This window comes from Muntiacus reevesi, chromosome 5 (assembly GCF_963930625.1).
Source record: "Muntiacus reevesi chromosome 5, mMunRee1.1, whole genome shotgun sequence".
Taxonomy (NCBI): domain Eukaryota; kingdom Metazoa; phylum Chordata; class Mammalia; order Artiodactyla; family Cervidae; genus Muntiacus; species Muntiacus reevesi.
In genome coordinates, this window is record NC_089253.1 from 26,772,372 (window position 1) to 26,785,556 (window position 13,185).

The 13,185-nt window shown below is 37.2% G+C and overlaps 1 protein-coding gene across 1 annotated transcript; it reads right to left on the reverse strand.

The window, feature by feature from the left end:
• Positions 1-9,077: 9,077 nt before the first annotated feature.
• On the reverse strand, positions 9,078-10,007 carry LOC136168820 (olfactory receptor 8B3-like). The gene has a single exon (XM_065936518.1). The coding sequence runs from the start codon at positions 10,005-10,007 to the stop codon at positions 9,078-9,080; it is 930 nt and encodes a 309-aa protein (XP_065792590.1).
• Between the last annotated feature and the right edge of the window lie 3,178 nt (positions 10,008-13,185).

The window sequence follows — 13,185 nt, forward strand, 5'->3', positions numbered from 1 at the left end:
TGAAGATTGTGTTTTAAGTAAGCTTTTAAACTCTCCTTTTTCAATTTCATCACCAGTCTCTTTAGTTCTCTTTTGCTTTCTGCCTTAACGTTGATGTCATCTGCATATCTGAGGTTATTGATATTTCTCCTGGCAATCTTGATTCCAGCTTGTGCTTCCTTCCACCCACCATTTCGCATGATGTAGTCTGAATAGAAGTTAAATAAGCAGGGTGATAATATACAGCCTTAGCATACTCTTTTCCTGATTTGGAACCAGTCTGTTGTTTCATGGCTAGTTCTAACTGTTGCTTCTTGACCTACAGACAGATTTCTCAGGAGGCAGGTTACATGGTCTAGTATTCTCATCTCCTTAAGAATTTTCCACAGTTTGTTGTGATTCACAAAGGACTTGGCATAGTCCATGAAGCAGAAGTACATGTTTTTCTGGAACTCTTGCTTTCTGATGATCCAACAGATGTTGTAATTTGATCTCTGGTTCCACTGCCTTTTCTAAATCCAGCATGAACATCTAGAAGTTCACAGTTCACGTACAGTTGAAGCCTGGTTTGGAGAATTTTAAGCATTACTTTACTAATGTGTGAGATGAGTTCAATTGCACAGTAGTTTGAACATTCTTTGGCATTGCCTTTTCTTTGGGATTGGAACGAAAACACATTTTCCAGTCCTGTGGCCACTGCTGAGTCTTCAGAATTTGCTGGTATACTGAGTGCAGCACTTTCATAGCATCATTTTTTAGGATTTGAAATACCTCAACTGGAATTTCATCACCTCCACTAGCTTTGTTCATCGTGAAGTTTCCTAAAGGTCACTTGACTTTGCATTCCAGGATGTCTGGCTCTAGGTGAGTGATCATGAAGATCTTTTTGTGTAGTTCTTTGTGTATTCTTGCCACCTCTTCTTAATATCTTCTGCTTCTGTTAGGTCCATACAGTTTCTATCCTCTATTGTGCCCATACATGCATGAAATTTTCCCTTAGTATCTCGAATTTTCTTGAAGAGATCTCTGGTCTTTTCCATTCTATTGTTTTCCTCTATTTCTTTGCACTGATCACTGAGGAAGACTTTCTTATCTCTCCTTGATATTCTTTGGAACTATGCATTCAGATGCTTATATCTTTCCTTTTCTCCTTTGCCTTTAGCTACTCTTCCTTTCTCAGCTATTTGAAAGGACTCCTCAACCATTTTACCTTTTTGCATTTCTTTTTCTTAGGGATCCTTTTGTTTTTTGATCACTGCCTCTTGTTCAATGTCACAAACCTCTGTCCAAAGTTCTTCAGGCACTCTGTGTATCAGATCTAATCCCTTGAAATGATTTGTCACTTCCACTGTACAATCATAAGGGATTTGATTCAGGTCATACCTGAATGGCCTAGTGGTTTTCCATACTTTTTTCAATTTAAGTCTGAATTTGGCAATAAGGAGTCATGATCTGAGTCACAGTATGCTCCTGGTCTTGTTTCTGCTGACTGTATAGAGCCTCTCCATCTTTGGCTGTAAATATAATCAATTTGATTTTTATATTGACCATCTGGTGATGTCCAAGTGTAGAGTCTTCTCTTGTGTTGTTGGAAGAGGGTGTTTGCTATGAGCAGTGCATTCTTTTGGCAAATCTCCATTAGCGTTGGCCCTGCTTCATTCTGTACTCCAAGGCCAAATTTGCCTGTTACTCCAGGAGTTTCTTGACTTCCTACTTTTGCATTCCAGTCCCCATTATAATGAAAAGGACATCTTTTGGGAGTGTTATTTCTAGAAGGTCCTGTAGGTCTTCGTAGAACCATTCAACTTCAGCTTCTCCAACATTACTGGTTGGGGCATGACGTGGAATATTGTGATATTGAGTGGTTTGCCTTGGAAACGAACAGAGATCATTCTGTCATTTTTGAGATTGTACCAAGTACTGTATTTTGGACTCTTTTTATGACTATGAGGGCTATTCCATTTCTTGTAAGGCATTCTGGCCCACAGTAGTAGATATAATGGTCATCCGAGTTAAATTCATCTATTCCAGTCTATTTTACTTCTCTGATTCCTAAAATGTCTACGTTTACTCTTGCCATCTCCTGTTTGACCACTGCTAATTTACTTTGATTCATGGACCTAAGATTCCAGGTTCCTCTGCAATATTGTTCTTTACAGCATGGAGCTTTACTTCCATCACCAGTCACATCCACAACTGGGCATTGATTTGACTTTGACTCCATCTCTTCATTCTTTCTGGAGTTATTTCCCCACTGAATTCCAGTAGTACATTGAGCACCTATTGACCTGGGGTGTTCATCTTCAAGTGTCCTATCTTTTTCCTTTTCATACTGTTCATGAGTTTCTCAAGGCAAGAATACTGAAGTGGTTTGCCTTTCCCTTCTGCCATGAACCACATTTTGTCAGAACTCTCCACCATTTTCTCAAAGGCTATAACAATTCCCATTCTCACAGGGAATAAATGAAACTTGCCATTCTTCCCCAAACATTTCTAAATTACATTCCTCTATTATTCAACTTGAGAATCTTTCATTAACTTCTAAATTGTTTGAATTTGCTTTTCTGTGACTTACACTTAGGTCCTCCCACCATTTTCCATGAGGTCAATTCTCATTTGTTGCTCAGTTACAGAGTACAATGGATAGTAATCCTATACTTGTTACTTGCAATTAAATTCAATTTTTTTCCTAATCTACTATTGTCCACTGATTTACTTAGGGTATATTTTGACCAAAAAAATTAAATTTAACTCAGTAAAAGATGACTATATTTATTATATATATATATATATATATATATATATATATACATATATACACACACACACATAAAATTAGACTTAGACAGTAAAGAATCTGCCTGCAAAGTGGGAAACCCAGGTTCGATCCCCTGGAGAAGGGATAGGCTACCCACTCCAGTGTTCTTGGGGCTTCCCTGGTGGCTCAGATGGTAAAGAGTCCACCTGCAATGTGGAAGACCTGAGTTTGATCCCTAGATTGGGAAGATGCCCTGGAGAAGGGAATAGCTACCCACTCCAGTATATTTGCCTGGAGAATTCCATGGACAGAGGAGCCTGGCGGGCTACAGTCCATGGAGTTGCAGAGTCAGACACGAATGAACGACTAACACAACATTTATACAACAACAACATCGTGTATATCACATCTATGACACCACCCCGTTGATTTGAGAACCATAGTCTGTTACTATTATTAGTGCTACTACAGACTTCCCCTAAGTAGATCTCTCATTTATTCATTGCCTTCTACAGTTAATTACTCCCATTAGAATCATGCTTAAAAATCTTAATTCAATTTAATTTTCTGGACTCCATTTCACTCAAAGAAAAAGTCCGATTTTCACAGTAACCCATAAGATCCAAGGTGATCTTCCTCTTGTTACATCCCTGTCCTCATCTCCTTTAACTCTCTCCTTTACACCATCATTCAGTACAGGAGCCCTTATTATTTCTCAAACACATAAAAGCATCACCTTAGGGGTTTTGTATTGGCCATTAACCCCTCCAAAACTATTTTTGCAAATATCCACTTTAAACATCACTTTCTCAATGAAACAGGATTTATGTCCAATTTATCTTTGTATATTGATCTTTAACACATTTTGTTATCTAGGGATTGTGATGTATTTGGATAAGTTTTCCTTCTTTCACAACACCTAAGCAGGGGTGGGGTTACAGTGAGGATCTCTTGAAATGGAAGGTTAATTTGACTGGCTTTGAAATATTCTGAAGTGAGTGAAAATATTCTAGTAGAATAATTCCTTTAACAGCCTTTAATAATTCCTTTTTAAATTAATGACAAATTTTTCTAACAACCTTTAACAATTCCTATTAATTAATTAATAATTCCTTTTTAAAGTAATGTCATATTTTTATTTTGAAATTTGAGGAAAATGTATGGTCATTTTTTTTGTTCAGTCGCTCAGTCATATCCAGCTCTTCACAACCTCATGGACTGTAGCACATCAGACTTCCCTATCCTTCACTAGTTCCTGGAGCTTACTCAAACTTATATTCATTGAGTGGATGATACCATCCAACAGTCTCATCCTCTGTTGGCCCCTCTCCACCTGCCCTCAATCTTTCCCAGGATCAGGGTTTTTCCCAATGAGTTGGCTCTTCACTTCAGGTGGCCAAAGTTTCGGAACTTCAGGTTCAGGATCAGTCCTTCCAAGGAATATTCAGGGTTGATTTCCTTTATGATTGACTGGTTTGATCTTGCTTTCCAAGGGACTCTGGTCATAAAACAGATAATCAAATGTCAGGAGCAATGCTGATTATATAAGGTGAATTTTAGAATTCATTTCTGTGTAAGATATTATTCTATTGTGTTGCATTATCAAAATCTGTCATCAGTTTCTTACATCGCCATCTTAATGTCTCAAATACAGCATACTGCAACACATTACCAGGGACTCAGTGGGTTAAAAGAAAAAAATGGTTGCTGTTGTTGGGTTTTTAATCGAAGCAAATTAATGTCTGAAGCAATAACTATACCTTCTTGTTAGATTCAGCAAGTACTTCTCACTCAGTCTGAGAGCTGGAGCAGGAACTATCTACCTGAATGTGCTTGAAAACATTAAAAGTGGGCTCCACAGCATGCAATAATAGACAGTGACCTCATCAAATACAAGACTTGAAAACACTGTGTGTGTGTGTGTGTGTGTGTGTGTGTGTGTAATCCCTGTGAAGGAAAATAGAGGATGAAATTCAATATAGTGCAGTTTCAGCAAATAAATGGATAAAGAACTCAAAATGCCTTTTACTTCTCATTTCCATCAACCCTTAACCACAGTGACCCTTCATCATGCTCATTCCAAACCCAATCTTGAGTAATTAATATCAGCTCTCTCAGAGAACATTTACATTGAACAAATTTGGGATGTAACCAGGGAACAAACTTTCTGCTCTTTAACTTGGAGGACCATTTTCTGTTAAACTTACAAATGAAGTTTTCACACTGACTCAGACACATCTCTGTCCTTTTACAGAAGCACAGGGGAATCCCACGGCTCACCCAATTGATTCTCAGCTGTGGTAACTTCATTAGAACCATTCTGAGAGGGTAACAGGCAGCTAGGCTAGGTGTCTCCAAAAGGAGGAAATAGGCTGCAGGTGTCAGACATTTTTTTCTCTCTCTCTCTTAAGCGGCGGCTGCTGCTGCTGCTAAGTCGCTTCAGTCATTTCTGACTCTGTGCGACCCCACAGACAGCAGCCCACCAGGCTCCTCCCTTCCTGGAATTTTCCAGGCAAAATACTGGAGGGGGTTGCCATTTCCTTCTCCACTCTTAAGCTGCAGGAGGAAACAAACTATAAATGTTAGGGTCTTTTTCCCCTTCTCTATACAAATGTTAAAAAAGGTTTCTTTTAAAGTTCTGTGTTGCCTTGACGACACCTGGTTCCACCTGAACTCAACTTTTCTTAAACTTTGACTTAACCAATGCGTTTTTCTATTGAAATGTTTGTTTTAATCTATGTTAATGAACCATGTATTTACCCTAGACTATGCCTTCAAGTCAGTTCACCTAAGATTCAAACCCTACTTGACAAGCCAGTATGTTTTACTCATGCAAATGTTCTCTTAAGCTTTGTTAATGAGACTGTATTTGCTTGGAAACCTGCCTTTCTTCAAGATTCATGTCAATCAATTTATGGCCCAGGACAACTTACCTTGTGCCAATGGTATCTCAAAATGCATGTTGTGGATGAGGGGCCTGGTGCTAGTCTCTGAGTTTTGAGACATTTCCTTTCTCCAATTAGCAGAATGCTAGGAGAAGGAAATCGCAACCCACTCCAGTGTTCTTGCCTGGAGACTCCTGTGGAAGGAGGAGCCTGGTGGGCTGCTGTCCATGGGGTCACACAGAGTCAGACACGACTGAAGCGACTTGGCATACATGCATGCATTGGAGAAGAAAATGGCAACCCACTCCAGTGTTCTTGCCTGGAGAATCCCAGGGACAGAGGAGCCTGGTGGGCTGTCGTCTATGGGGTCGCACAGAGTCAGACACGACTGAAGCGACTTAGCAGCAGCAGCAGCAGTAGCTACATAACATCTGGCTACAGACTAGCAGGGGGGCACTCTTTCTGCCCCTTTCTGATGCCTATGTCAGAAGCTTTCTCTATATCTTTTATGCTTTAATAAAACTTTATTAAACAAAAGCTCTGAGCAATCTAGCCTCATCCCTGGCCCCGGATTGAATTCTTCTCCTCTGGAGGCGAAGAATCCCAGCATCTTTCATGGCTCAGCAGCAACCTTTCAATTCCTTCCCTCAAAAGATGTCAGTGTCATTCATATAACTCAATAAAGCAAAAATGATTAAGAAAAACTATGTTGTGCATGTAAAATACTCTGACTTGATTTCCCTCCTTTTGATGGAAATCCAAATGATAGATAGGCTTATTGTTAAATAAAAAGTGCTTAAATTGATCAGCTATCAGCAAACTTGCCTCTCAAATTTAAATTGCCACCCTTAACTATTACAAAGTGTAATTTTAAATATATTTATTACTTTTTTTCAAATAAGTCAAATATATAATTAACTGTGAAGACAGTTTACCTTCTCTGAAAATGAACACATTTTATCTGAATTTTTAGGCACATGAAATTAAACATTAGTGACCACACGAACCCACACTTTGTTTTTGTTGTTGCTCAGTTGCTAAGTTGTGCCAACTGTTTTGCAACCACACAGACTGTAGCCCGCCAGGCTCCTCTGTCCATGACATTCTTCAGGCAAGAATACTGGAGTGGGTTGTCAATTCTTCCTTCAGGTGATCTTCCCGACCCAGGGATCGAACTCGAGTCTCCTGCATTGTCAGGTGGTTTCTTTATACTGAACCACCAGGGAAGTTGTACCCTTGGGAAACCTCAAATATTTATACATACATACAAATATTTATACATAACAGAGTGAGTGGATGGAGATATGAAACGTTTCCAAATGGCTCGACACACGAACTTGCTTAGACACACATTTGTTATTATTGGGGAAACAAGCTAGAGACAGAAAGTAAAAAAACAAAAGGAAATTCCAACCAAGATCAAGTATTTTAAATAAATATAACCTTTTCAGTGAAAAAGAAGCATGTTGATATTAGAAGTCAGGAGATGCGAGATGAGTGGTCATTTTAACCATAAGATAGGGATTTAGCCATGCCAAACAACTAAAGACAAACAAAAAAAAAATTCAACAAATAATCTATGCTAAATTTCACAACACCCAAATATTGAGTGGAGATTAGGAAAGTGATATATAATAATATTGTTAAAGTATCTTAGAAATCATTTTCATTAGATCTTCACATATCATATTGAGGATTTTTAAGGTAGTATTTTTCCTTTAAAAAAAATCCGACATGCTTTTCAGTAAAGTCAATGCCAAAATTTAGTGTATCCGCCAAAGTGTTTTTCAAGTTATCATTATACTACCAGCAGGACTTTGAGGCTTAGCACCATAAAATGCATATGGAAGTAGCATTTGGAAGTCCACAGAAACAGGAGTGATTTCGCTGTTCTCAGGCTCTCCAGTTACATTGATTTCACTGTTTTAAAAAGTCCAATAATTTGGGATTTCATCCTACCCAGAGAAACCCTATGAGCTCCATAATATAGCTAGGCTCTTCCAGCAAGGAGAGGGGAATCATAGGTATGGACTTTCTTTATCCATCATTTTTCTTCTCTAAATTCCTATTTCCTAACTGAGTTTCAAATGCTCTTAACAATTTTATTACTTGTACCTGCGGCCTTCTTCTTTCCTGGTTCCAAATGTGAGCACAGCTTTTTCACCTTTATTTCCCAAAGCACTATTAATTTACAGTCATGTACATCATAGCTTTATCAAAGATCTACAGACAGTTAAATACATTTATAGTCCTGTACAGAAAGCATACAGATTCAGAACAATATTTGTCTCCTAATGAACATGAATACTTCCCACACAAGACCTCTTATTTATTGAACATGTGTCTTGTTGAGGTCTGGCATAATGACATGATTCTGGACTCTTTTCTCACCCATATTCTCTTAATTAAAAAAAATCTCAAAATCAGTTTTCTTAATTTTGAAAAAAAAAAAAAAGAAAAAAGCTCCCTATTTGAGTCAATCATCTCACCAATACACTAGCCCAAAAGGCCTTCTTTACCCACCCAAATAAACCATGAAACTCTTTGCCTAAACAAGCAAACAACAAAAAAGCAGCAAACAGCATGAGAGAAATTCATGTATTTCCCTGAATAAACAAAAGTTAAGCTTCAAATTTAAAATGTCTTCTCATTAATGATCATACTGAAGGAAATAGAGTAGAATGAAGTGGATTTAAGCAGACTACAAAAGTAGCAGACTTGAAATTAGAAGGTTAACAGTTTAATCTAAATCTTTTCTTTATTTAGCTGTGACATTAAATCATTAACCATTCTGAGCTTCATTTCACCATCTATGAAATAAACATATTGATATTATCTGTCACTTGCTGGTTTCATTGAACAAAAGTAAAAAGAAAACACTTGCCCAAAGAAGTTTGGTGTAAAATATTTAGAGATGCAAAATAAACTTATAGTCAACATCTTAAGGAAGGCTCAAATCTCTGACATTTAAAGGAGACATAGTCAGATAATAGAAAAATTGGAGTAAAAACAGTAAAAACATCTGATACATGCTTGTAAAGCATGTGGAGAATACACACAACTCCAATAAAACAATGCTACTCTAGTGGTATCCAGCTGATTTTCATCATTGCTGTCTCATATCAAAGGTATCTCAAATTTGATCACTCGGAGACAATTTTTTTCAGTAAACATTAAAACTTTGAAATGAAGCTAGAAAATAACAGAGTTACATTTATAATTCAATATTATTAGCTAAAAAGAAAACTGGAGGAGATATTGTGCAAATCACTTGGGGAAAAAAGAAGTCCCAGACAGAAAAATTGTAAATACATTATTGAGAGAAGTCTTAAATTTTTGTAGGCATGTTATTTAAAAAAAAATAGAAAAATAAGGCCATTGACTAAAAATATTTAATTGAACACACAGAATCTCCTTGTCTTGTAACTATATGCACAGACAGATAATGTCTCTAATCAAAACTCTGCCACACGTAGAGTTTTTCTCAAAGCAAGTTTAACATCTTTGTTCCTCAAGCTGTAAATTAAGGGATTCATCATGGGAATCACATTGGTGTAAAAGACAGAGGATATTTTTCCGTCATCCGCAGACACAGAAGATGGTTTGAGATACACAAATGCACTTGATCCAAAGAACAGAAAAACAGCAATGATGTGGGAACTGCAGGTGCTGAAGGCTTTAGACCTGCCCTCTGTGGAGTTGATGTGGAGGATGTTGGAGAGGATGAGACCATAAGAGATAAAGATGGTGAGACTGGGCACAGTGATATTGATGCCTGACACAATGATAACCTCCAGTTCAATGATGTAGGTACTTGTGCAGGAGAGCTGGAGGAGAGGGTAGATGTCACACAAATAATGGTTAATGGTGTTTGCATCACAGAAGAGCAGTCTCACCATGCATCCAATGAGGGTTGTTGCCTCAAAAAATGCCATCAAGTAGGAACCAAACATAAGGCTGAAACACACTTTAGGGGACATGGCAATGTTATACAGTAGTGGGTTACAGATGGCCACATAGCGATCATAGGCCATTGATGTCAGCACATAACTTTCAGAAATACCAAAAAAACACAAAAAGTAAAGCTGGGTCATGCACCCCATGTAGGAGATAATCTTCTTCTCTGATATGATGTTGATCAGCATTTTAGGTGTAAAAACAGAAGAATAGCAGAGATCTATGAAGGACAAATTAAAGAGGAAAAAGTACATAGGTGTGTGCAGGTGTGAACTCAGCCCAATTAGGATGATCAAGCTCAAATTTCCCATCACGGTGACCATATACATTACTAGAAACAGGAGAAACAGGGGGAGTTGAAGAACTGATTGGTCTGTTAATCCCGCTAAAATGAACTGAGTCATGAAAGAGTCATTCCCTGGAGCCATTCTTCTCTAAGGGGATCTGTGAAAACAGGGGAGAAGGGTCTCACAGAAGAAAAAGAGTATTTCTCACATCTCCTCACATAAGTGATATACGCACTGGGAATGACTTTGGATAGCCCGAACTGAATCCATAGAATTTACTTACTGTTACCATGGAAATGAGTGACAAGAATTTCCTCTATAAATGCTTTATAAACTAAGTAGCAAAAAGCATCAAAATTTAGCTTTTTATCCAAAAGGATAATGGAAAAGAAGTTTGAACCAGGACAGAATCTTCATTCTCTCATCTCACCATTATTTCATTCACTTGGACCTTCTTCTTACTTCTCCTCTTCTTTTGGCAGCAACCCCCAAAGCCTGGCTTTTGTCTCTAGTGCAGATAAGAATTTACAAGGTAGGAACCAAGAACATTGCTTCTAACTAAAAAAAAAAAAAAAAGAAATAAAGAAAAAGAAACACAAGAGCAACCAAAGTCTAGGGAAGGATAAGTCACTCCATATATCACAGAATAAAAGCTATAAAAGTAGAAGAAAGAGTCTTCTATCTGTGGAAAGGGAACTTACTAAGAAACTGTATCACCTTTATTCTTTAATATTTCTGAACATTCCCCGCTCTCCCTTCAAACAGTTTTCTCTGCAAGATTCAGTTGAATCTCAGGACTGCACAAAGAGGAAATGAGCTGTCATATCTGAGTCTCAATTGTGTCGTATCTCAGTCTTCATCTTGGACAAGGAAAACATGAATATAAATGTAATTCGGAAACTCACTCTCTTAAGCCAGAATATTCCAGGCCTTTCTTCTTAGTGATTTTACCGCTATGGTCCTGGAAGGGCAACTTCAGGTTCTTAGGCTTTGGTTTCATTTTTTCTAAGAAAATGTCACCTGTAAATAATTTCTGATGTACCTTAGAAATCTTGCAGAATCATAGATCATAATTTTGATTATGATTTTTGTCCTATCCAGCAGCAGAAAACAATAAATGGACTCTAAAATCATTTTTGGTGCATACTAAGTCACAGAGGATTTTAGTGTGCATGTAATAATAACAACGCACTTGGTTATAGACATGGAAGCAGCTTGTTCAGTCTCTTCCCTAGGGAACAGTTTCTACCTATAATAGGGAACTAAGGGGTTTGTCTTTACAGTCTGTCTTTAGTCCCTTTTAGCTTCAATATTTTACACAATTTTATCCTTCACTATCAGGATAGTTCCCCAAGGAACAGCCAAAATTAACAACTTCCCATCAACAAGATTGCAGTACAGCAAGCCCTAGAATCTCGTTCCTGGCATGAACACACTGACTCAAAAACAGTTTATGTCAGATTCTCTCTGTAAGAAATCCAAAACTTAGTTTAAAGGATCCTGAGCACAGTTCAATCATAGTATCAGTTATGTTGAACCTGTTAAGATAATTCAAGATATGTCTTCCATATACATTTGGAGGTCCAAAACCATGTGACTGGGACAAAATCGCCATTTCCCAGGTTCTCCCTGGGAAGAGAAAGAGATGCATAAAACATCCAAAGCTCCAACTTTTCTAGGGGCCATCCAGGAGACTGGTTTCTGTTTAGCCCGTGTCAGAAAGCAGGACAGGGACAGGAAATGGCATAATCTAGCTGCCTCAGGTGAGAGAAGAGAGACAGCAGTTTATGATAAAACTCCCTGTAGCCACCCCCCTCACTTTGGTTTAACACAGCTAGAAGTAGAAAATACTTTTCCTACAGCTTCTCCTTATAAAGGAAAAGTTGCACTGTGCAGCCACTAACACAACCTACCTAGGGGCTGCCAGGGGAATTGACTTTACTCTCCCACATTAAGGGTGTGATGGGATCCTGACATTCTCCTGACTCCAGGGACCTACTAAAAACTAGAAAAGTGGATTGTGCTATGACAAGATTGAGAGGTCTGCCTTTTCTAACCAGGCTTATTAATAGGATCAGGCCAGTTCATGAGGATTAAAATAGTTTGCTATTTTTGTCTGTGTGAAGATATGAGTGCAGAAAGTCAAGGAAAAATAAAGAAAAGTTCAATTACATTAAAAAAAGAAACATTCCAAGAAAATGAGCATACAAAGTGAACCTAAAGAAATGGAGATATATTACTTAAGTGACAGAGAATTCCTTTAACTGTCATAAAGATGCTCGATGTAGTCACAGAACAATGCATGAACAAAGTGTGACTTTTTTCTTCAAAGAGTACCAAACAGAAGTCATGAAGTCAAAAACATGATAATTTAACTGAAAAATTCAGTAGAAGGTCAAAACCACAGACTAAACAGACAAAGCAAAGGATTATAGAATTTGAGGAAAAAAGGACAATTCAAACAATTCAGTAAATGGAATAAATAGATAAAAGAATGAAAAAGAATGTCAAAAGTCTAAGATTTATGGAATGTATTATATCACATGACACACAGGCATTATAGGGATCACCAAAAGAGAAAAATGTGAGTAATAGTCTAAAAGATTTCCCAAAGAAAAACTAGCTGAAAAAAAATCCCCAAATCTGTGCAAGGAACTGGACATCCCGAATGAGGAAACAAAAATATTCCAAATCCCAAAGAAATCCACTACAAGGGACATTATAATTATCAGAAGTCAAAGAAAGATTTTTTATTGAAGTATATTTAATTTAAATACTATGTCAATTTTAGGTGTACAACATAGTGATTCAATATTTTTATAGATTATAGTTCACTTAAAGCTATATAAAAATATTGGCTATATTCATTGCATATCCTTCTTCTTTATATATTTTATATACAATGGTCTGTATACCTTAATGCCCTCCTCCTATATTTTCATTTATCCCTTCCCTCTCCTCATTGATAACCACCAATTTGGTCTCTATATCTGTGAGAATGTTTCTGTTCTGTTATATTCGTTTTTTTCTTGTATTTTTTTTTGTATTACACATATAACTAATAACATACCATACTGATCTTTGTGTTAGTTCCCTGAATATACTATTCTCTAGGACCAGATACATGACTGCAAATGGCAAGATTTCATTCTTTTCATGACGAATATAATATATATATTATTGAGCCATTAAATGTATGTGTATATATTATATAAATTTCAGGTGTACAACAGAGTGATTCAAATTTTAAAGTTATATTTCTTTTATATTTATTATACAACATTGGTTATAGTCCCTGTGGGTACAGGATATTCTTATG